This window comes from Poecile atricapillus, chromosome 1, assembly GCF_030490865.1.
Source record: "Poecile atricapillus isolate bPoeAtr1 chromosome 1, bPoeAtr1.hap1, whole genome shotgun sequence".
In the NCBI taxonomy this organism is placed as follows: Eukaryota; Metazoa; Chordata; class Aves; order Passeriformes; family Paridae; genus Poecile; species Poecile atricapillus.
Window position 1 is genome coordinate 29,924,533 of NC_081249.1, and position 26,009 is coordinate 29,950,541.

Below are 26,009 nucleotides of genomic sequence, written 5' to 3' on the forward strand. Positions count from 1 at the left end.
CAGACTGATGAGATACACCGTACTGTTGTTACGCACATTGGCTGAGCCACAGTTTGAGTTAACAAAAATTCTAAAGAGGGAACATGGCTTTTATTCTAAAAAAGAAAGAATAAAAATTCTGAGTGGTTCAGCTTGGCCACACCAATTAACCATTTGTCATTACTGGCACTGTGCGTAATTAGCATTTCAACAGTTTAAAAAGCAGCTGGGGGAATACCCGGTGTCTGCCCAAAAGCAAATTGCTATGCTGTAATTAGAGATTTTCCATAGATTTATTCCCATTGGTTAGTCTTCTCTCCTTTTGACTCAAGAATCTTTGAAACATACACAAACACAATAAAATTTCCCAGTAACACAATAATCAATGATCTCAAATACAGTGAATTAATGTAAGAAAAAATTAAGGTATGTCACGCCAAACCCAGCACTCCTGAAGTTAATGGGAAATTTACAAACAATCAGCTTCTAGGACGGAAGTTTTGGCCCTTTATTTGAGATCAGTATTTTGCAGTGCATGCACAGTAAGTATGCTCTGATTATCACCCTGATTAAAATTATTAAAGGATTTTAAAACATGCAGATTTCATGCATAAATATAGCAGCTGAATTTCACAGTTTAACAAGTTTCTCAGTTGTGCTTTCAATGTATTAAAGCCACACTGGCATAACTTCAGATATACTTGTTGCCTGAATGGTCGTACATTACTGATTTTAAACAGAGTAAGAGAGGGAAATCACATATTGAAGTTTTAGAATGGAAAATCCTCTGCAGCTCAAAGATTCCATCTCAAATTCAGAGTATTCAAAGTTCATGCCAATGACCAATTCTGTGTGCCAGAAGCTGACACACAACAGAGCTGCCCTTTTCTTGGGAGGCCATCTGAACAGGGGCATGTCCTGCAAGAACCACTGATCCTGCAAGACAAGCCTAGAAACAGTTTTCAGCCCCAGTGATGATTTTGCCAATTCTGGTGATTTTAGTCCAGCCCAGGGGCACGAGCTGAATTTAGAATGAGTACTGCAACAAGACTTCTTTTTTGAGAGAATATTAAGGCTGCCAGAATTTTCCATTAAGCCCTACAATCCTATGTTAGTGCACTTGCTGTCAAAAACAACAAAGATGAAAGAGTTAGTGTTATGTTGCCACTAAGCTGATTTAGGCTTAATACTTTTTAAAAAATTAAATTAGAACTTAGAAGCAACAAACCTATTGCACATATATCTGTATCATGGACTCACCTGTTCCCTTTCTACCCTCCTCTTTTCCTCCTCTGCCCTTCTTCTCTCTTCCTCCTCCTTACGCCTCCTCTCCATTTCTTCCAGACGTCTTTTTTCCTCCTGTTCTCTCCGCCTTTGCTCACGCTCTTGTTGCCTTCGAGCTTCCCTTTCTCTTCTTTGTTGCTACAAAAAGGGAAAAGAAACCACAGAGTTTTACTTTTGTTGTTATCAAAGAAAGAGGTGGAGTTGTTTTCTATGGAGAAGAGCGGGATTTACCAGGACTAGCAAGCTCTGCAACTGAGTGACAAAACATTTTATGCAAGTGTTCCACCAGGAAACTAAACACATACCCAGCACACATCTATCCCTAAAAACAGCCTCACTTAGACTCTCTGGTTTCTTCATGCACACACACAAAGTCATGTACCATATTCCTGATGACCACCGAGGCGTGGAAACTCCTCTCTTCAAGAGAGGCTAACACAAATCCCAATCTGAGAACAACTGTTGAATTTAGAGATGACAACCTTCTTGACATCAACAATCTACGTGTTGCCAAAAGGGAATGATCAGCCCTACTGAATCAGCTAACTCAAATGCCAACTATCTGAATGTTCTGTAAGTAGCTTATCTCTTAAAACAGTTCATGGTCTGCTAAGAATTTTATAGTGTTGGCCCAACAATCAAGCTTAATTTAATGCACTGCCTAAAACTTTGCCTAAGAGAGAAGGAGGGCTGACCAATAGCACCTCAGCTCCTCCCAGAACATCAAAAGCACCTATATGTAAAAGAGGAAAAGTAGCTGAAGTAGGATTTACATTTACAAAGATAAGCTTCTACACATGACCCAAATACAAACTGGTGCTGATTAGGTCTGCTCAAGTCTGAAAAAAACCTGGAAAACACCTCTAGAAAGCATGAACTGACTCATTTATGTCTATGGAGCACCATGTATTACTTCAGAGAAGACATTTTAAATGCCCGTATAGTCGTGACCAACTCTTCCTGCACTTCAGCATAAGCATCCAGTTACTCCACCTACCTCAAAATCCCAGGCAGCCTCCCACAACTGCCTAAGTGTCAAAAGACCCAGCTGTCTCCTGCTCAACCATCAGCTGGGAATATCACTACATTTACTTTCTTTATAGGTTTCTATAATATGGTAAAAAATATAGAAGAAATTTAAACCAAAAAATAGTAAGCAAAAATTTAATCCCAAGAACAGAAACGAAAACCTACATTGGTTATTCCTTATCACATTTATGTTAATGTTAACAATCCCCAATTTTTGTTGAAGTTGCCACAGATTTGTCTGTCTTAAGGCACTCCAAATAGTCTTGCAAGAAAGAGCACTCACACTAAGCTTTAATTTGGGTTCACAAATCCAGTTACTGTGGTGTGAGTTTCATAGTTGTGTTCTACTGAAAAAGCAAAGGCCAATCTACACTTGCTGTGTTACTTCGTGGGATGAGCTTTCTCTGCTTGGAACATTTTCCTGCATTACTATGAAGCAACTGAAATATCAAAAGCCTTTCCATCTTCTGGAATCTATACTGACATGACAGTGCAGAAGAAACACTAGGGGAGAAAAAAAAGATGGTTCCTGGGGTTTTCTGAGCTTTTCTGCCAAAAGAAGTTGTGGTTATCCCATCCCTGGCAGCGTTCAAGGCTAAGCTAGATGGGGCTTTGAGAACTGGAAGGTATCCCCTGCCCATGGCAGGGAAGTTGGAGCTGGATGGTTTTTAAAGGTCCTTCCTACACAAACCATTCTGTGATTCCATCAATTAGTATCACTTAAATAATACAGGCTGTTTTCCAATTCTCTTTCATTAACTACAATTTGGGGGAAGATGTGACTTTCCTGAAGACCCTTGCTGAAACACACCCACACTGTAACTATCATGCCCTCCTTCCTGGCCCATAGCATCATCCTGGGTTGACAACCACCTTCCTGTGCCACGAGACATAAGCTCTTTTATCCTCCACACTTTCTGTATCTTCTCAGAAACACAGCTTCCTTGCTCTTGCATCTCTTCTAACTAAATCCATTTACTAGCCTTTTCACTTGTGCTTAAGCCAGCTCTCTTCAATGAATGTAGATATAAAAATAGCAAAAGTGCTGCAAGGCAGCTACGGCACGCGGCACATTTCATAGGTTCCACTGCTTCCCCTCTCTCATTTTTTAAGCACTGTAAAAGGATTAAGTAGGCACTTTTATTTCAGAATATATGCATCAGTGTCAAGCAATTTCTACATTTAAGTCAATATATTCAGGTCCTTCTTGGCTAATCAAGTCTGACAGGCTTTTGTTTAAGAAAACTAAGATGTGAAGTACAATAATTCTGCTGCCTTGAGGATGCAAGAGACAGCACACTGCTGACTGGTTAATATCATATGAACATTTATCAACTCAAACAATATTGTGTTGACATTGTTAAGTAGATATATTGCAGATCTTAGGATGGGGCATCATTCTCACCACAAGGAGGAGGAGCAAATTCATCGCTTCTTGAATTAATTCAGAAGTATTCAGCAATTATTATAAATAACTGAATTTAATATGAGGAAAAATAAACTACAAACTGATTAATAGAGCCAGTTTCCCATGGCAGCACAAAATAAACCATTGTCAAAAGATGAGATTTTTAATGAAACCTTCATCCAGATACCTAACTCTGCACATCAGCAGATATTTATTACCCATCAAAAGAGTAGGGGGAAAAAGGGATTTAAGTCAAATCTCACAAATGTGTAACTGTCTATGCACCAAAGTAGGGAGATCAGGTTTCTCGGCATCACCTCCACCTTCCCATCAGACACTGCCTCAGCGTCCTGCTGGGTGAGTGGAGAGGTACCCAGCATGTCAAGACCCCGCACAAACACAGTGCATGATCCCCTTATTCCCAGCCCTAGAGTAAAAGAAAGGTTTCACTTTCTTTGCACATGGTCTTTGAAACCTCGGCATCAAACCAGTGGTCACTAACGAAGTGGAAATGACTTTTAACATGCCCAGGGAGAGGAAACCTATAGTGCCAACAACCAGCTTTTGGGTTCTAGTCCATATTTTGTCAAAGCAATGCCAAAGGTGGCTGGTAGCAAGCTGGGTTGACCCATCCTGGCTTCAGAGCCAGCCCTATAGCTGACTTTCTTGCATCCATCTGTTGGCACAAGACTACCTTCCTGACTGGCTCTAGCAACTCTTCCATGAGGACACCAAAGCCCTGATCAACGTGTTCCTTAGACTTGCCCAAAGGACAGGAGAGGGACAGGGAAAGCCATTAGTTAAAACCAATGTCATATTTCTACATATAAAAATTTGCCTTCAAAATTTAGTTTGTGTGATTGTCAGATACTGTAATTTTTTGTCACGCACTACAAACATAGAACACTGTTGTCCAATAAACAGCAGGTACAGATCTAGATTTCTGAATCTATGGATGCATATGCAGATCTTCTTTAGTTCGGTACGGTATTTTTGACAGAGTCCATTATTTTGATGGAATTTTGACAGAGCCCATTGTGCCTCAAATTACTGAATTTCACAAAATGGGCATTTACTATGCAAACAACATTAAGAAAGCCCACAAAGAAATTACAGTGTCAATACCCTGGTTCCTTATCTGGTTTTAGGGTGCAATAATGATGATCTCATAATGGAACCTGACATCTCCAAACTGGAAGTCCATGCAGTAGAGCATGATTTACCAGGAGGGGGCAATGCAACTACACATGCAGTTCTTCTATACCAAAGAATTCAGGCCCTTATTCACACAGTGAAATGCTCGAGATAGATACAGATCCTTTAATTTTAAATTCCTAAAATATTATTACCGTGTCTCATATTCAGAAGATTTATGATACCTACATTAATTATTTCTTTCACAAAGAATTATGTAGCCTGGTATCAGCTTAGAAAGAGAATTGGCAAGATTAATAAAGAGATTTTTGCTTTGTCCACACTAGAGATAAACCAGAAGTAGAACTTCTTACTCAGTACCAATCCAAGCTGCAAGCAACTCAAATTAAGTAGATAAGAATAAGCTCCCCTTCTGTAAAAGAAATAAAGCCCTGGCAAAAATTGCCTGCAGGTACACCTACATTAGCATCTTGGTTCAGATCAGGAGTGCTCTTTTGAAGTGAATCATCCAAACATCTCTACTTATCCAGTTTTGTTTCATATTTTGAAGATGTCTTGGAGTGCCAACCACACCTTTTGGATGAAATTAAAAAGGCTGATGCACTCCAACCACAAGCAGGCACAGAGTCTAGACCTCAGCCAGTCCAAAGGAATTCCTCCTGTCTTTAAACACATGAAGTTTTCAGGTCCTCAGCACTTTAATTATTGTGCTCCACTATCTGCTTCTACAGGACTGTACTACTTGCCAGCGTAGCTATAACCTACCACTTCAAAAACATCCATCTTAGGTTCTCATAACCAGGGACAGAGACACCATTTAATGAAGCTGTCCACAGAGAATGGGATTCTGCCACAGCCAATTCTGAATTTCCTGAGCCAGACTCAGTTTTGCAAAGTACAAATTGAAATGCCTTCCCATACCTAGCAGTTGTCTCCATGTTGCTGAACAGAATCACAGAATCACATTAAAACAGCCCAGGCACAGCTCAGATTTCTTGTTTAAACTATCTAAATAGTCTTTATATGTCTTTTAAAGGAGGGTTGGGGGTAGGACAAAATCCCCTTCCCAAAATTCTCAAGTAATTTTCTGTAGTTTGACCACATATCATTTTCACCTTCTCAGTAACACATGAACTATAAGGTTCCTGCAACAACAACTTTTAGAAGTCACCTATATGCCTTTTAAAAAGTAATCTTTTCTCTAATACTGCTGAGAATTACAGTTTTTGGCAGATGTCCTAAACACCGTTCCTGTTACAGTCTCGGTCAAAACTGTCTAGGCTCTGTGCCAGCATTGTAAGAACAAGCCCTCAATTTTAATTTAGGAAGTGAGGAGGGGGGGAAGTATATGTAACTTGTTAAGGAAGATTATCTAATGAATAAAATTCTACCAAAGAATATTAAATAGGTATATGCATAGATATTTTACACAAGTGAAAATTACAAGAAAGCAAGCCTGGTAAAAATATCAATGAATTTATGAATGCCCTGAGCTTCAATGCCTGACACTAATCTTGACTCCCACTACCAAGCTCTTCATTGTTTACTGGCTTCATCAAAACAGGGGGGTGAGCTAAGGACAAAGTGACAACATTTCAATATTTTGGCCTTCAATTGAGTCACAACACTGATGTTTATCTAAATTTGTGTCTACCACCCTTCCCCCACTGGAAGGAGTTTGTTTTGGCTGTTGTTTTATTAAAAATCACTTGGGATCATACATTCTTTGAACACAAGATTCAGTGAATTAAGTGTGATTTTTTTGAAAGCTAAATGTGAGTCTTATCTTCATGCACTTACGAACAATATGCCCACACAATCACCTGCAAAAGGAAACTTTTGTAACTCACCATTCCTATTTATGCCTCTGGGGGAACCAGGCAGAGGTTACAGACCCATACAAGGTAAAAAGCTTTGATCTTACAAATTTTACATGTTTTACTATGCAACCTTATTCAGTAATACAATCTACATTACATGCCTTGTGGTTGTGGAAACTGTCACTTTTATTTCAGATTTTAAAAAGCAGGACTGATTAAACAAAACTTTCAGGTAACTGCCATTTCTTTCTACTTTCTCATTCAGTTGTAAATACAACATCCCCAAAAAGTTCAACGCATGCAGGGAAAATGGTGCACTGCTTTGTTTCCACTACTAGCTGCACCAGCTTCTTTATTTTAAAAAGAAAACCCAGATTTTAAGAGCTGCACTGATTACTAAAGTTAAATGACCTAGATAATTTAATTGTAATCCTCTTCCTCAACAAAAAAAACACTGCTTGCAGAACCTTAGAGATTAAAGGGGCATTTAACAGAAATAATTGACTTCCGTACTAAGAAAAATTTGAGCGGTTAAGCAATAACTCAACTTTTGCCCACCTTTTACAATATTGATATTTTCTTTTAATATTTGCCTAGTATCTTTTTTTATTACTCCCCCCCACAGCCCATAACAGTCTAAAAAGAGTTGGAAGTGCTATGAGGTTTATCTTGGCATTGTCTGAAGGGTGGGGAAGAATAGAAACAGGGTCTATATGCCTTCCCCTCATCCTTCCTTATGGATTCATGTGTGGCTGAATCTTAGCTACCAATCTCTCCTTATAGCAGCACTAAACTCATTTGCACTTTGGAAAAGAGGGATAAAGAGCATAATGTGACCTGGAAAGGTATTTGGAACTTTGTATTACTTGTTATGCAAACAGGTCACGGGATGCAAATCAACATTTGGTCCTGGTTGCATCCTCATTAAACGTTACCAAGATTTGGAAAACCAGACTGGGTGTAGTTTTTCCATCACTGCTAAGTGAAAGGTTGAAACAGACTCAAGCAAGAGGTCATTTAAGGACAACTGGAATTTGACCCTGCACTTCCTGAAGAGCCAGAGTACTGGTTTCACTTCAACTCTGTGTCATACCCAGCCCTGGCCTGAAAAGCTGTTTTGAAGCTCCTACCTCTGAAGCTCACACTGCATATTCCATCTACATATATATAAATGCACACGAGATCTTAGGAGGTGAAAAGTATGACAGAACCATATTGTCCATGTACACTCACTGTATCTTGCACTAGTGTATAGAAACTGCATACTTACTGTATCACAAAAGAATAATTTACATATTTGTAATTCCTGCAGAATTATAATTTTAACACTGATATACAAAACGAATTATAGATCTACCTTTAAAGGCCCATTCCAGTCCAAATCATTCCATTATTTTATGATGTAGGTAGCTTTTAGTCATTAAGGTAGTGTGCATGAGAGAGTAATACATTAAAAAACAGGCTTCTATCTACCAAGAATGAGTGCTAAACAGAGATGTCTGAGAAAGTTTTAAAGGGAAATCTGAAAAATGTAATGGCCCCCAAAAAAGTACACTTGAGAGAAAAATCCACCTGGGAATAATTTATAGCTCCTCTTCTCTACACCTATCTAAGCTTACACAGAGACCAAAAAACAGCCTCTTCCCCAAAAAAACACCTTCAGAGAACCCAGCTCTGGCTCCTATTGGCTTCACAGGAGCTGCTGGATATTCAAATGTTTTGGAAGACATATTCAAGTGCCAAGCATAGATTTAAATGCTTTGCTCTATGTTTACTGGTGGATTTTCACATGATGTTTTCTTTCCTGAGATATCCTGGGGCAACAAGGAATTCTTTTTAAATGAGTGCAGGAATGTGAAACAAAAGGGGGAGAGGGGTTTCTACTCCCCAAACTCCAGACTCCTTTTTCTACCTCTTCTAGCCGCCTCCTCTGCTCCTTCTGCTGCTCGATTCGTTTCTGCCTCTCTGCCAGCAGCTGCCTCTTGTACTCCTCCTGCTCACGGAGCTGCTGCTCCTGCAGCAGCTGCTGTCTCCGAAGGGCCTCCGACCGTTCCTTGTTTTCCTGCTGCAGTCTCAGGAAATCACGTCGGAGGGTTGATTCTCCAGGCACATTGACAATGGAACTGCAACAAGAGGAAGTTAAAGCCTCCTGTATGATAAAGCCTGATGGGCCATTAAATACCTTTGCCAAAGCAGGGGAACATTAATAAAATATATCATGATGTTAAAGTTTAATCTTGTTTCTTTAAGAGCAAAGACACCGAATGTATGTCAAATACACACTCTCACTGGAAGGCGTGAAACGAGGCCAAGCAAAGTGAGGATGAATGCTAACATTGTGGAGAGCCTGATCAATCATATCTGCCATAAATCTCCCTCCGTCCAGAGTTTGTTGGCTCTAAGTCATAGGAAGGAGAGCTTTCAAACCTGTAACAGTCATAGCATAGGCATTCAAACCCTTTGAGTAGTTTGTGTGTTCACTTAATAAGAGACAGAAATTTAGCATGCTGATTTATAATCACAGAACTTTAGACTTACTTGGCATGGACTGCCCAAAGCCATTCCAAAAGCAATTATTACCTTGGCTCTCCTTCTTGTTCAGGCACTTCCTCCTCTTCTTCCTCACTTCCACTATATTCATACTCCGTCTCATCTAATAGGAAAGAAACAAAGGCCTGGATAGTACTTCAATTTTAGGGCAGTGAGAAGTTGCAGTAGCACCTCAGTAAAACAGCTCCTGTCCCCTTCAGTGAGATCTATCACAGACCCTAAAACTCATTCTATACATGTAAGCTCATCTTCCCAATGGCACAGTGGTTTAGAGAAGATTTACAGCAAATTCCCTGACCACCACCAGGTTTTATATGTATGACAAGACACCTGGAGAACTTCAGCACCACCTGAGTACGGAGAAAAGGCTGCCCAAAACATTGCTTCACATCTCTTGTGAGGGGTTATTTCCTCTGAGTCTGATTCATGGCATTATTCTAAGAAATGAACCTACCAGAGACTAAAGAAGGGAAAGACATATATGCCAGTATCCTCCTAAATACTGTTTAATGCTTGTATGGAACAAGCAGTGGTCAATAAGTGAGTAAATTTCATGCATCAGAAAATACAGCATTTGAAATTGATACTTTCTGTGTAAAGGACAGAACAAAACCAAGCCTTCTGATAGTTAAAACATGAATTAAAAAATGACTTTTAAAGGATTTGGGTTATAGGAGCTTCTCCTGGGGTGGGTATTTAGAATGCAAAACACTACAAAAATATGCATTTTTGACAAGTTGCAAAGACTTGATTTTTAGAAGCTGCATACCTTTCTCTCCTCTCTTCTTCCTGGTCCTGTCTATATGGTCCTTAAGCTGGATTCGGACTTGCCTTTCATTTGGCTGGTCACGTATAAAGGGATGTTTCAACAGCTGTTCTGTAGAAGGTCGCTGCATGTAATTCTTCACTAGACAACCTTCTATAAAGCTGAAAAACTTTTTCGACCTGAGAAAGAAGGAAGGAAAAAACAAAGCAAAAGATGAGAGGTAAAGCAGCTGAAACATTCTTTCTGTTATTTCTCAAATTCATTTCCTCAAAGAGCATCATGTCCCAGAGGACAGTACAAGTGCTTCTGCAAGTCTACCTCCTAAACAGATCTGAGTGTATTCCAGCTGAGCACTGGGCTGGGGTGACACAGGGTTGGAGGGACACAGGGTGACATGAACATGCTTGAAGCACTCAGGTACAGCCTCATGGTAATGTGCCTCTTTCAGAGGCATAATTGCTCTGAAAGCCAGGACCTAAGAGTGAGGTAAATCATGTAAACCCAGCCTGGCTGCTTCTGGATAGAGCTGGATTCTAATCCAGCCTGCTTGGAGCAGAGGCAGGGCAGCCCTGGTAAGCCTCCACCTACCCATTGCTACAGACAGCCATACCCAAAGTCAGGAGAACTGTGTGTGCCTTTCTCCTGACACAAGCAGCATCACACTGCTTTTGCATGCACCTGGGCTCACAGAATTAGATCTGCCAGAATTTAAGATTATTTTATTTTTTACCTTAAGAGTCACACACAGAGAAAGTTTTATAGAACAACAGGTGGATGTTGGTCAGTGTTGTGTGTTCAATACAGACACCTTGGGTCAAATTCTCCCTGATACAATTTAAGGGCATGAACTAAACTAAATCCCTCCTTCACACAGCATAAAATGACAGGGTATGGCAGTTAGCTAAGATGAAGCACCACCTTCCAAAATTTGCACTTCATTTGAACTCTTGAAAGAGGCTCTCTCCAGAAAGAAGTCACCTAACAAGCCACCTGCCAAAATGCAATAGTGGAAATACTCAAAACTGCAGTGAGGCAACTGGAACAGGTTTCCCAGAGAAGTTGTGGATGCCCAATCCCTGCAAGCATCCAAGGCCAGGCTGGATGGGTTTCTGAGCTTCCTGAGCTAGTGGATGTCCACGGCAGGGTTTGGAACTACATGATCTTTAAGGTCCCTTCCAACCTAAGCCATTCTATGATGATTCCACAGCTTTGTCATCATTTGACCTATCTTCTCATAACCTGCCACTGAGAACACTATCAAAACAGCTGAATGACAGCAGCACTGCCTTGGACCAGAACTGCTTTTTAACTGGTAGGTGCTGTCAACCTGCTCCAGTGCTTGGAGAGCAAACATCCTCACTACATGGTTAAGAGTAAAAAGAATTACTTCCATCCATCAGTTCTCTTCCCTACTTCAATAAAAAAGGCTGAATCCAACATAACTTGGTTGTTCAGATTTTTTTATTCCCCATACCTTGAATGTTATTATTTCATATAAAAAGGTTAATGAAAGGCTAATGCAAATGGCATATATGCATCTCTATTTCCTTAATATATGCAGAAGGGAAGTAAGAGAGAGCAATGCCTTGACAGTATACAAGTGCATAAATAAGTCAATCCAGGTAAAGACCAAGCCCAGCAAGCAAGTCAAGTTTATACAATGTTGATACTGAATACACAGTCAAATCACTTCATTATTTTGACAGGATCACAGCATCCCATGACCACATTCAATCTTGTAAGAAACCTCTTTCTAGGGAGTATTTTTGTTTCATATGTGCCACTTGTAACCAGTAACTGAGAGGAAATCCTCTGATACTAATGGATTCTTCTCAGCTGGCAAGAAGCAGGCACAACTCCAACCGTTTACAATAATTATAGTAAAAGCCTTCATTAGTTTTAATAGCTCCTTTCTATTTAGCAACTAGAACACCACAGTATTGTTCTGCTTCTGTGTTATGATACATCTGAGAAAACATAATGCATATTAAGAGTGCTACAGGAGTTTGTATTTTAAAACATGGATCCATTTGTCACCTTAATACAGATGCTGCTCTGCCAAAACAAAAGAAATCTTGGTATTTATTCTCACACAATTTCAGGTGGAATTTCTCTGGGACAAATAGAGCTAAACAATGCACTCATTTTATTTTGTGCTTTGATTCAGAGACACAAAAGATAACAGAGATTTTTGCTAACTTAAACTGCTTTACAATTCTGTGGAAGGGATAACAAAACTGTATGCGATACAAGAAAACTTTATGCTACACAAGGCTACAAGCAAGATATAATTAATACATACCATTTCTTGGATTTTAACCGTGGGGGAGGGTTCCTGGGTATCAGAAAGAGTGCCCTCATGGGGTGCATGTCACAAAGTGCTGAAGAGAAGAAAACAAAACCAGAGACATACAGACACTGGTTTAGTTGCCCAATGTCAATGCCGTGACTTCAGCTTCCACAACCACTCCCACCATCCCAAACATCCATGCAGCAGGTGTAGACAGCAACACAGCTAAATGGAATTAGCCCAAAATGACAACAATTCCGTAACTCAGTGTGCCAATGGCGGCCCAAAAAAAGAGAAAGAGATCTTGAAGCATGGATCAACCTCCAGAATCAAACAAGATGGGAACATCTGAGCATGGCCCTCATCCAGCCCCAAGTCATCTGACTTACTTTCCATTAGTAAAATACTGGGAGATGATGATGGTGGAAGGGAACAATAGGAGTTACTGTTTCATACAATCTTCCCTCTACCTCCCCTTCTCTCCCGTTATGGAGGGTGCTTCATTTTTACTCTCCAGACTTGGATATTTTCTTTATTTCAAGGCATGACAGTTTTGAAGCATGGGAGGGGGGTCTGTATCACACAAAAGGATTGCCTGCTGAACTGAAATGCAAACCCCTAATGTTGTCCAAAGAAGTCCTGTTTATTTCACTGGACATTCAGTGGGAGTCCAGGATCAATGTTGGACAGCTTTTCCTCTTGTTCTGTAGCAAAGCAACATGGCAGAGCCAACACAGGGAAACAAAGGAGCAGGGAGAGAAGCAGCCCAAGAAAGGTCTCTAGGAGCAATGTCTTATCCATCTTCCTATGTCTGATCTCTTAAACCCTCAGTCTCAGCCTGTGTGATCATTGCAGGATGAGGTGACATTTACCACACCACAGAAATTCAGGAGAAACAGACTGATGTAAAGAGAATTCTGGCTTCAAAAACAAGGGGCCACTTCTTTCTTGGCAAAAAAGGCCCTTGGGTGCCTATGGATCCCTGCAGACCACCAAACATAGAGATGGACTCTTGAGCTGCCACTGAAAGAGGACGTAGAGCCCACATACCAGAGGACAAGAGCTATTCAGCACTTAGACAGGATCTTTGCTTACTTCTTAAATGCCGCTCTTGTGCTTTTACACAAAGAGGGGCCAAGCTCGGCTTTGGTTTAGAAATGAACAAAATATCATCATCCAATTCTAGGCTTACAAAGCCCAGCCTTTAACTGAAAGCCATACAGGCAACTCAATGTGCTGAACAAAAAGGTATGGCAAAAAGGAGGTAGTTCACTTAATACAGTGCTGGCTGAAGTGTCCTGGGAGCAGCTCTCACTTGGACATTCATGCAAATGTGCAATTAGGAAGGAAAAAGAAAACAACCCCAAACTACCAGGCCTCCTAAAACATGAATCAACACATGACCACTGTGACTTGATTTTTAAATCTTACATTAAGGTCAATAACAACAACAAAATCAGGCAGCAGCTACAACAAAATTACCAATTTTTAGCTGGAAAATATCAGTACTTTATTTCAACATATTTATTTCAAAGACATTTCAAACTGGGCTGTGTTGTGGTGGTAGATTTTTATGCACAAAAAAAAAAAAGTTAACTTGCTCTTAGGTACCTTAGGCTCTTATTTTTTAAATACAGAGCTCCATCTGAGGGTGAGGGTAAATATATTTGCAGGATCAATAAGGACTTTCACAAAAATTATCATTAAAAGTCAAAACACCATGCCTAACTTCCTTTCTTTTCAAAGGTTTTTGTCCTCCTCAAACATCTGCTGTTTGCCTTTATATTCTGAAAGAACCATGTGAAAGGAAAAGAACCTATTAAAAAGTTGGGTATTTTTGTTTCCAAATTTTCCTCTCAAATCCAAACTAACTGATAATGATCCCTGCTTGAGAATACCTAAATTCAGTGCTTTGTCCTGAAGAAGGATTTACAGTTTAAGCCATGTCACTGCTAAGGAAGATTAACACCACCCACTGATGAGTGGAAACAAAAGGAGAAGCAATGTTAGCATTATCCAGACCAACAGAAAGCCAATACAGAAATAGTTGCTACAAATGCTTTTTTCATTAAGAACTGTTTCCTCAAGGCCCCACTGACCCTCTCCCCAGCTGAGATTTCAGTATTCCAGGCCAGTCCACAGTCAAAGTGGGACACAACTCCAAAACACAATATACTACCCATAGGAAGGAAGTCAGACACTCGATTAGCTTCCAAATATTCCTGCTATAGAAATTAAATTACTGCAGTCTGCACTGTAGTGTTTAAACACAACCCTATCTTTATCAAAAGCATTGCTATTTATGGGATTTTACATTTATAGAGCAGGCAAAACCAAAGAGAACAGAAATAACATGGGGATACTTTCAGAAACCTCAAATCCAGGGTTAGATTACAACCAGCATGGCCCAAGTATATGTTTCAGCCTTAACAAGCCCACTGGAGAAGCACAGGTATCACTTACGGGGAGCTCCTTCTGCCATCTCTATGGCCGTAATGCCGCATGACCAAAGGTCACTCTGCAGAAAAAGACACACACCATATGTTAGTAGGTGGATTTACCCATTCACACAGTAAGAGAGTACTATTTAGAGAGGCCCTGTAGGTGAGGCTGAAACCAAATACCATGGCTATTTAAATAATATAAGCCTCTTTTATCTTGTAACTATATCATAAAATCCTGCTTTTCACATAATACATATGCAGAAACATGCACACGTATTCTTACTGAGTGAGCAAACAACCCTTTACAACAGCACATAAAAATATAGTCACATTATGACAATGGTAAATACATTTGGCAGAAATCGAAGCCTATGAAAAAACAGAATTTTCAATATTCCCTTGCCAACAAAGAACTGAACAAGGGCCTTCCCAATGTGTGTAGAGGTGCAGTTATAAAAGCAAAAGCTCAGCTCAAATTTAAAGAGGCCAGACTTGTCAAAAACTACAAGGGTTCTTCATGTACATAAACAAGCAAGAATAAAAGGAAAATACCGGCCCACTGAAAGGAGAGGTGAATTAGTCACCAACACCACTGAAAAGGCAGAGGTTCCCAAAACTTACACCTCTGTCTTTACCACAGGCATTACTTAGAGCCAAAGCCAACATTCCTCCCCTAAAATCTCTGCTTGCTTAAAGCACTATAGAACAAGAGTCCTTCAGTGGCTGCCTCTCAAGGTACCACCTCTGGCCAGCACCTCTGACTCGGGAGACACCAATCAAGAGCCAGGAAGATCAAACACATGGAAGAGATGGAGGAGTCCTGGCAAGGAACCAACTTCAGAGACTGACACAGCTTAACGGGAAAAATACTGGAGGTGACTGCTGTGAAAGAGCAGTCTTGAGCAAAGCAGTCTTCATTTCTGGTCATAATTGTGATTTTTTTAAAAAATTACTTAAAACTAATGAGCAAATAAGCTCTTCATGCACAACAAGCAGAGAAGCATTTCTAAACATCATATTTTCAGACCCAGCAAGGTACTCATCTCTTAGTCAAATGCAGCCATTTAAGCTAAATTGCACACCCTCATGATATTCCAGAATCTTTCAAACATTAATTTTTTGTGAGCAACCACCCTATAGTCTCCACCAGGAACAATAAACAGGTGTTTTCAGAGGCCAAAGGAATTATTTTTCACATCACTACTGCACTAACAAATATTGCAGGGAGTTTTCCTGCTTTATTAAATCATTTAATAGCGAACCTTCCTTACTAATGATAACAACTGTACCTGGGAAGATATAAAACATTAGCTTTAGTACAATGAGATGCTGAATGTAAAAAGCAATTAAATCAAGAGGACAAGGATCAATCTGATTAATCTTAGTCAAAATGTACAAAAACACCAATTCAAATAATCTGGGTGTTTTACAAAGATTTAGACACACACAAATATACTGATAGCTAACACTATCAGTCTCAGCAAAATGATATAATTGATCTACAGCTCTGTAATTCCTTTTAAGGCCTTAATCCCTGGCTTTCTGATATCCTTGTTGCCCTTGGTTAAAGCTGGAACAATGCATTTTTCTAAGTAAAGATTTCTTAAAAAGAGTGTTTTTACATTTTTTCCTTCCTTGTGCTCTCTTAAAGTCAGCTGAGAGGATCCTTCAAGATTACAGTATGCTTTCACTGGATATATTTAACTTTAAATACCTATTATTCTTAAGGGTAGTGCAAATACCATCAAGCCAATTATGGTTTTGCAGTAATTAAATCCTTGATTTGCAGCAAGCTATGTAAAGAATGATCTTTGTTAAGAAATGTTGTGATGGATAAATTTTTATCCAAAAAATCGTGTATATGTATCTTAAAATCAGAAGTAGTTTTAAGAGTTCCTTCTGTACTTCACTGGCTCCCCAGACGGTGGTTCTGTTTAAGGCAACACCTGAAATGTATTGTTCTGGGTTACCACAATAACTTGGACATAGTGAAACACAATTTAAAGTAGAACCATTATACAAGTCAAGAACATAAGCATTCCCAGGCAAACTCTTTTTTGCTTTCTCTAAGCACCTATAGCACCCTGAAGTCCTATATTTATGTCTCAAAGCTACAATAATACAACCAGCAGAAACTGTTAAAGGTCACAATTTGATAGTATCCTTACCTTGTACTTTGGCAATAAGGATGTAACTACACAATATAGCTATTAGTCCTACAAAGCATAAGTCTCAAAAACTGCCATAGTTCACAGACATTAATATTGCAAGTGTATGTTTTGGGTTTTTTCTTTGAACAGGACTCTTACTCGGTAATCATACGTGGCATCTGGATTCTCATCACAGGCAATAACTTCTGGAGCCATCCAGTACGGAGTCCCAATAAAAGTGTTTCTCCTGCCAACTGTCCTGTCCAGCTGAGCGCTCACACCAAAATCCACTGTGGGTGGGAAAAGAGTGAAATGAAATAAGAGGGGAAAAATAATGCAATGATTACTTTTGCAAAGTGATTTGAAAATAAAGCCCCATAGACATCCCATGTGGGAGGATCATGCTGAAGAGAAACAAGATGATTAATCCTGAGGCAAGTAAGCCCTCATGGTTCACACACAATGTGCTTGGGCACAAGCGTCAAGGGACACAGCAGCATACAATCACCACTCCTGTACCCCCCACTGGTCTGACTGGACAGAAGGGAGAGCACAGCTGTAGAAGTAGTGCCTGGGAAGCTGAGAAAGGCCTATTTATTCCCTTCCCACATGGTGAAGCCAAGCACCTTTGCCTATACAAAAACAGCCGCTTCCCAAAGGTACCTCTCATGCTATGGGAAAATCGCATGCATAAACACATCCCTTTCAGCTCACCACTTCTTCTGCTCTAAAATTGGACAGCAAAAACAATCTGTTGTTCAGTGAACTGCTCTCTGCTTTAATGCATACAGCAGAAACATCAATGAGAGCAAAAGATGAGGACTATTCAGAAAGCACTAACTTTGAGCGCGCGTGCATACAGGCTGCAGAAGAGATGCCTGTTTCATTACAAAGCAATTACATTACAAAGGTGTTTTCTGCCTCTCATTTTGCCCCGCTCGTGACCACGCTGCTATATGTCTTTCTATACCAGTAACTGCATCTCTCCTTAAGAGGGCCATGTCAGCTTCACTGCATCCACCATCTGAGTGACACTGACAAACTGGTGTAGACAAGCTCAGTGAAAGCGATGGTTTGGAAGCTACTGTGCTCCATTTTGGACCAAACAAAGGAAAACTCTCCCAAAAGCTTCCTCCTCCAGCAGCCAGGACAACTCCCCATGCCTCATACTGCAGGAAGGTGTAATGCAAACCAGAAGGGATGTGGGCTGGGTGGGAGGGCTTCAGCAAGGCTCTATATTTAACGAAAAAAAGGTGGCAAGTGTAGCGTGATACAAACACAGAAGGTTGACATGTGCACTAACTGAAAGAGACAAATTAGAGAGGAAATAATAAAAGAGTATGTCCACTTGGCAGAAGAGAAGAGGCCAGGGATGAGCACGATTTTCAGCAGGCATGCCAGAACTAGAACTGTGTTTAGAATTCAATGCCACAGCTCCCTTGAGAGTGCTGTCCAGATCATATTTTAGTGTCCAGAATCTGAACAGCAGGTGCTATTTTAATTAAAGCCAAATACAAGAGAGACTCCTGTCACTTCCCGAGTCCAGAATAAAGTGAATCAGAACAGATTCAAGTTGCACATAGCTTAGTGGGGGAAACAAAATGATCCCTGCACTGATTCCTGCATGAAAACCAACATCTTCTAAACCAAATTCAACAACAACCTGTACTCCATCCTCTCCAAGCAGGAGGAAATACATGCAGCCTGTCAATCCACATTGAACCAATGACAGAGTACTCATGCTATAAAACATGTTGCAGGGCTCTTAAAGTATGAAATTAATTTGGGAACATCGTAAAACCAAAGGCTGAACAAATGAGGAAATGGACATGTGTACCTACTTACCAAGTTTCACTTCTGCATTCTCTGTTAACAACACATTTTGCCCTTTGATATCCCTGTGAATCACATGATGGGCATGAAGATGTGCCAACCCCTGCATTAAGGAGAAGAGAGGAAGGAGAGGATGTTCAGAGTTAGGCTCTTGGCTCAGCAACAGACTACCCATTCCCAGCATCCCCAAAGGTCACAGCACTATGCCTCGACCTCTTGCAACTAGGTGTAACGGACCTGCAGCACACCACCCACACAGCTTTTGGTGATGGAGCAGAGACACAGGCCTCAGATCATGCACACACAGTGCCTAAATACAGCCCAGCATCTGCACTGTGCAAACACCTCCCAGCTGTCCTGTGAAGAAAGTTCAGCTCCCACAAGGTCTCCATGCAATTACGTTCTAAATGACTTCAGTGTCAGTGTATGCCACTGACTTCTGACCTGCACGGGGTCACACAGAATTTAGCTGGGAAGGGAGGTGGAAGAAGTAAGGAGGCAGCATCCACACGTATATATGCACCCTCAAGAAGGAGATGGGAGTGGTGGACTGGCAATCATGTTTGAGGACAAGGGAGGACAGATGACAAAGACATGCTCCACTGTTAAACTGTTCTCTTCTCTAGCCTCCATAAACATGAAGCTAGGTAACTGTACCTCAGGGAAAAAAAGCCTAAGCGTTATAGTTTCCAAAAGAAACAAAACCTCCTAGCATAAGGTGCTTTTTGTTGAGACAGCACCTGGATACATGCCCCAAAGCATTAGCCATGTGGAGGGAGGGCTGAGAAAGACATATGTTGCATTTTACTCTCTAATGTAATTGGGAGAACAACAGGCAACCCTCTTAGCAACTGCCTGTATTTTGGGTTCTCCTCAGTTTTCTGCTTGGAAAATTGTAGTCTCCAGTGGGATCATCTTGCCTGTTTGTGTTGCCCAGATAATCTTTTAATGTTTTGTGAACAATAAAGAATTAGAACCTTTACAGCTGCAAGAGGTTAAGAGAGTAGTAGTTGCTGTAGAGAAGTATCTCTTCACACATGTTCTTTATTAACTGATCATTTACCGGTTTGCCTATATAACCATTGTGCTGTTTTCCTTTTTTAAAACAGTTAATGTGTGTGAGAACAAAAACACCATCCACAGCAAATCACAAGCAAATCAAATGAACGGCTGATGTCCCTGAGACCCTCACTGACTGCTAACGCTAAGCGTGGCCTTATTTTTCACAGGAATGAAGGCTTTTCCACAGCTTCACACAGAATATTTTTTAAAGCCTTCTGCTACTCTGACTCAGCCAGAGATACAATCATCTGTTCTCTCCAGAGTACCATTTAACCTTACTGAGAAAACACATTTGGGGTTTCAAAGGGCTGGGAGGAGACAGAAGGACAGGTCTCCACTTTCCTGCAGTCCCCAGACCTTTCCAACCACACAAGGATCCACTGGGTTGACCTTCATCTGTGTCTCCACCTACACCAATCTTTGGCATTTTAGCTCCTTTTAACTTTGTGCTACTTGACCTCTCTCCTCCACCTCTAACAAACTCTGTGTTGAATCAGGGTTTGAAACATCTCATTGCAATGTGAGATTAGCATTCCTTTTTTCCTGATATTCCAGTTCCTGATGGTCAGTAATTAATGCTCCTCTTGCATATCTCTCACTGGAATGAGACAATAGCTTTCCCTAACTCTTTTCTGAGGTAAGTAATTTTTTCCTCTTCTCAGCAAGTGTTTGACTGCTTTATCTAAGGAGGATCTAGGATGAATACAATATAGCATGGAATACCTCCAAGCCCACATATCTCTCAAATCAAGGATAAGATAGCCCTGCAGAAGTTAATTTTCCTCTTACTAAAGCATGCTAACCATTTGTTTTGAAATACAACTTCTCCCTTGTAAACAACTTAAAATGTGCCAGTCAAACACCAGCAGCTGGACTCCCCTCTAGCATTTGAAACTAGAGCAAGAGACCAGAACTATGTGTCTCCCTCTGTCCTCATCTTAAAAATTGCCAAGGCAGAGTAAATGTGTAACACAACCATTGATTTGTGCAAGAGCCAGTGCACACTTCCTTTAACATAAAGCCCTTCAGAACTTCATTTATGATTAAGCAATTGAACAAACATACTGCTTAGTGAGTGGTATGGATAGGAGGCAACTTGTTTTACAAAGAAGCACAAGGAAAACCATCCCAGATTTACTTAGTGAAGCAAAACAAATGCCAATTCAAAAAGCACTTAAACTGTACCAACTGGAAATTAAATATTAAGAGTAATTAGTTAAGGTTTCAATTTTAGAACAATTGGTAAGCTGCAGCCCTCTTCCTGACAAACTCGTGCAGCGCTGCCTGCGAGCACTGCACAGGGCACAGCCACGCGCAACAGAGCTGCTCGCTCTAGACAGACTGCAGGGATAACAATGAGAGCACATCACAGCACAGAAGTCCTGACTGCTGGCCTGAGCCAACAGCTCTTCCTCCATGGACTTGATTAGGAGGAGAAAAAGGCAGCTGCAAGCATATTTAGAAAATCCCATCCTGTACGCTACTGTGCTACACCACGGTTTCAGCCTCAGGTCTTACAGACACTGTTTCACAGCTTCTGCGGTAGGTAAGGTCACTGGCTCCTCCACTGGTTTCTCATGACTAGAAATTGCAATTTTCTGCAAGGCTTCTGCTATAATACAGTACAACTCGCACCAAGTTAAATGTGGAGCAGACATCTATCTGCTCCTATGCACTCCCCAAGTGATGACATGGCTAATGGGATTGATCAGAAACAGCTTCTTGCAGAACCTCAAGCTAGGCTACACCTCTGTAAGACTGTTTCTGTGTGGGGCAGCCTTTTCCTTACCCGGAGAATCTCTCTGGAAATATATGCTATCCAATCTTCTTTCAGGGTATTCCCTTTTGTGTTCTTCACAAGGTCTGTGATAGAGCCAGCTCCACAAAACTCCATAACAAGCTGCAAAACAAGTATTAGTGGACAGTCAACATTAAACACAGATCTCAGCTGTTTAGCAAAGCAAAATACTCAGGTTACAGCACTGATTTGGGAATCTCTTGTAAAGCAGAGAATATATTTTACATCTCTGCCTGGAAAATGGATTCAACCAAATGTCTTCAATGTGTGTCAGACATATATGGAATATATCGCACATTAGCCACCACATTCTCAAGGACTGATTTAATCACTGTAATTTAATGCTGGGAATCTGGATTTTCTCAGCTATGCAAAATGCATTAGCAGTAAGAGCACATCCAACGCTTGAAGGAATCAAACTGATCACATCACTGCAACATGTCTGATTGTTTAACTTCCATTTATTTATGGAAGAACGTGCACCCTGCCATTTCAACCCCAAACTTCAGTCCTGTAGAGGGTATAGATGAGGTGGGATGAAAAATGTCGTGGGTACAATCTCAACTGCAGCTTTCTTTTTACAGTCACATATTCTTACTGCTCAGCTCAGCTGTCTTGCTCCTATGAAACATGTTACTATCCATCTGGGAAACAGGGGAATAGAAGTTACTTAAAGAACAAATCCACTGCTCATAGCAAATCTTGGTTCAGACATCCCCTTAAGGATGTGTGATTAGCCTCTGTGATTCACTCACCTAGCAGTTCAGGAAAGCACAAACTCCTTTAGTATGTCTTTCCATAAAGGGGTATTTCTCTCATCATCAATCTATATCCAATAGGGAAAGACTTAGGAACGTGTTTGAAAAACATCTGCTTACCCACAGTTGGTCATCATGTCCTGGAGGACTTTTCTTAATGAAAGCACCATAATAAGTTGCAATATTTCTATGATGAGAATATTTCTTCAACATATTAATCTCCAGTTTGATTTCTTCTTCTTCATCCTTTGGAAAAAAATAAAACAAACCCCCATATGTTTAATATACCACACGTATTATTGATTTATTCTTCACTTTCACACAAGTAGATTTTTTCTAAACTTCAATTTATAACAGCATCACATTCAGTAAACTCCTCTGACGTTTATGCCATCAAAATCCTGTCTTTTGAGACGGTCTAAAACAAGTCTTCCCCAAGTTTTCAGCAGCCCAAAAAGCAAATAAAAGATGCAATGGATTTGACTCAGTGATGGAACATGACATAATCTGTTTCAAAAACCCTAAGCTTGTAATACCTTAAGCAAATCCATTGCTAGCAGGCTGGGAATTTATGACACGGGAGTATTATTTCCATCTTCCTCGCTTTTTCTCCTTTAATTTTGGAAATTTCAACCAGTTCTATTTAAATGTCAGATAGTGGCTTTGTGAAACCATCTGTCAAAGAAGGTTCCCATCTTGGTGCCAGCATGGGACTGGCGCAGGAAAACAGAGGTGGAGACCAGGAATTCCCCTTATTGCAAGAAAGAGGCATTTGCCTCCTGCACAAGCTTCCTTCTCCTCCTCCATGTGCCTCTGTGGAGGAAGAGCAAGTGCATCAGGAAGAATGGGCCAGGAGCCCAGGCAGTAAACAGGATGCTGAGACACAAAGGCAGAGGAAGGATTTCCCCTGGCTCCCCCCGCTCCAGCAAGATGCCAAGGAAAGAGCAGCTCAGGTGAAAGGAGGTCATCCCTCCAAAGAGCTGAAATGGATAACATAATGAAACCACTCCTTAAAACACCCACAACCTGATTTTGAAGTGACAGTAGGACATGTTGCACACACGTTTTGAGGTGGTGTCTGAACAGGGAGCCAGCAGATACAGAAGGAGCAGACACTAACTCACCCCAACTCTCTCTCCCCATACCTAGACAGTGGGAGTCTTCTTCAAGCACCCTTCATCAAGGCAACAAATTAAAAGGCAGATGGATATCCCTTTCTGTTCCACAGTTTTATATCCATAGATATCCAAGTAGAAAAATATCTACCCTTAAACTGATTCCAGGAAGAACCCAAAACCTCTTCTCCCTGGCTGCTGGCTGACGGGAATGGCAGCATATATTCTGATTATCCTGTGATGTCAAAGCTGATTATCTGACAAATTTTAAGCCTTAAACTTCCTTGCAATTTGTACCATGCTAGCAATCAAATATCCTACTCATGACATATGCAGATGTTAATACTAGTTACATGCTAACTGTTTATACACACAGGTACACAGGGCTTGAACAAAAGATGCCACTCTCTGAGACAAAGCTAAGAACTATTTCAAATACTCTAATAGTGAGATGCAATGCTTACTCGTAAATTATTATGACAGAATTCTCAAAATGAACCAGGAATAAACTATTCTTATATCTTCCCATGATGCATCTTTGAAGTAAAATACTGCATTTTTCTGGAACACTGAACAAAATAGTAAAAGAACCTTGTAAATCAAAGTTCCCAGTGAACAGCCCTGGGAGAAAGCTTTGTCAGAAAAACTTTTTGAGCCAAAAGCTAACTTGGTGCTTCCCCAGCTGCTTCTGTTGTCCTTGTTGTTGAATGATTTATTTTTATTTTTTTTTTATTCAGACTATATGCAAAAAGAAATAAAAAGAGAGGAAGAATAAATGCTTATATTACATTAAACCTCTGAACTGTGCATTTAGGCAAAAAAAAATTAAACAGGAACATTGTTAAACTTGATGCTTTGGGACTTAATTCCTGATAGGTTAATATGTATAATTGGATTAATCTGCTATTTTGAACTGACTTTTTAGATAAAAATTACTTCCTACCCTCAGCACACGAACACAATAGCTTTTACAATACAAGGGGCAGGATGTCCTAAAGGTTGTTTGTGTTTATTTATTGTAACAGCAGCCAAAATGGCAATACTTAAACAGGATCTATTTCTGAAAAATAAAATAATGAAAATCCTAGCCCCCTCCCCCAAAAATAAAATATCCTGAAGAACAAACAACAAAGACACACACAGAGCCAGCAGACTGTAGACAGCTACTGTTCTTTCAGCTCTCCACTGAGTCTGTGTCACAGCACCTGCTCAAAGGCCTGCAGCAATATCTCCCTGCAGCAATATCTCCCCAAATATCTCCCTGAACTACAGCTAATAATGGTCCTACATTCACATTTCAGCCGCCTCATAGTACTTGTCCACAACACAAATGGCACCTCACCTCCAGTTCAAACCAGTACAAAATCCAGTCTACAATAATAAATGGACTCAGTATTTTTTGCCAGGTTTTGGAAGACTCCACTTACTTAGTGTGGATCGATAACTCCCTGGCAACGAGTCCTGAAGACTTTGTGGCGACAGGAACTATTATGAGGATTAATCAGCACAGAAAAGGCTGAACCACCAGTGTGGTACAGTCATTGGTGGAAGACTTTTAAAAAAGGAAATTAAAAACAAAAAGTTGGCCAGACCAAAATTGTTCCCTTCCAGATTCAGGAGCAATTTTTTTTTCCACGGTACAGGTCATTTCATCCCAATGTGGACATCTGAAAAGGGCCAAACAATGCACACCCTACCAGTGTTTACTTCTCCCCACCAGCTACAAAAGGAGGGTGAGGTCATTAGCCAAGACCCAGACAGCAATCTTGCAGATGTCTTGCATCAGGGTGAGATGAATCCCACCCAAAAATCTCACCGGATAAGGCCATTTCCGCACAGATCTCCTTATGGACACACGTGCCTCAGGGAGGGTAAGCTGCAGCCTGCAGCAGGGATCCTCCTGAGACAGAGGTGTTTTGGCAGCCGTCCTGGGATTTGGACATGTGAGCCAGCCTCAGAGGTGAAAGGTCTGTCACCTTCTCCAGACAACACAAGCACTGCACCACCACCACTAACAGTCCCTCCATTTGCAGAGGCAAGGCTATCACAAAAGCAGAAAATTAAAACTAATTGAGGCAAGAGACTGTCATTCTCATGAAGTAATACAAAAGTACATCCCTTTTTTCTTGAAGGAGAGAGGCAGCTGGTGAGCCCTTCCTAGTGATTTTATGCAGCTGGCATCAATTACCACTTTAAGTCATTATCTGTGAATACAAACTCCTATTGAAACCTTCTTTGTCTTCCCTCTGATGGAGCTGGTGGAAGTGTTTTATACTTACACATTTACTGTCTGTTTGTGACAGCACGTCTGATTACCAGTCATTTTTGCAGTAAGCTATAGTTTTGCAAGACTACGTGGTTAAATCAAGATTGGAGCAGCTTTCCTCTCCCTTTTCATGTGTTTCCCTTCAGAGACTAAATGGACGTGCCAGCATCCCTAGGGGTTTCTAACTGCAACACTCTTTTAGCAAAATAATCTTGCCAGTAACATTAAAACCTGCATAGGACTCCCACACAGAAATCCACCTATGTACATTCAGATAATTTCTAGCCATTTGAATGAGCACA

General features: G+C 40.6%; 1 protein-coding gene across 10 annotated transcripts in view; it reads right to left on the bottom strand.

The window, feature by feature from the left end:
- MAP4K4 (mitogen-activated protein kinase kinase kinase kinase 4) overlaps positions 1-26,009 on the bottom strand; it is a 164,358-nt gene that overhangs the window by 35,981 nt on the left and 102,368 nt on the right. For all 10 annotated transcript variants that reach the window (XM_058834909.1, XM_058834855.1, XM_058834900.1 and 7 more), the window contains exons 4-13: positions 22,447-22,572; positions 21,560-21,670; positions 18,721-18,811; positions 17,035-17,165; positions 14,745-14,799; positions 12,294-12,372; positions 9,995-10,170; positions 9,256-9,328; positions 8,588-8,798; positions 1,240-1,401 (exon numbers count right to left, since the gene is read on the bottom strand). In XM_058834909.1, coding sequence (XP_058690892.1) covers positions 1,240-1,401; positions 8,588-8,798; positions 9,256-9,328; positions 9,995-10,170; positions 12,294-12,372; positions 14,745-14,799; positions 17,035-17,165; positions 18,721-18,811; positions 21,560-21,670; positions 22,447-22,572 — 1,215 coding nt within the window. The remainder of the gene's footprint in view (positions 1-1,239; positions 1,402-8,587; positions 8,799-9,255; positions 9,329-9,994; positions 10,171-12,293; positions 12,373-14,744; positions 14,800-17,034; positions 17,166-18,720; positions 18,812-21,559; positions 21,671-22,446; positions 22,573-26,009) is intronic.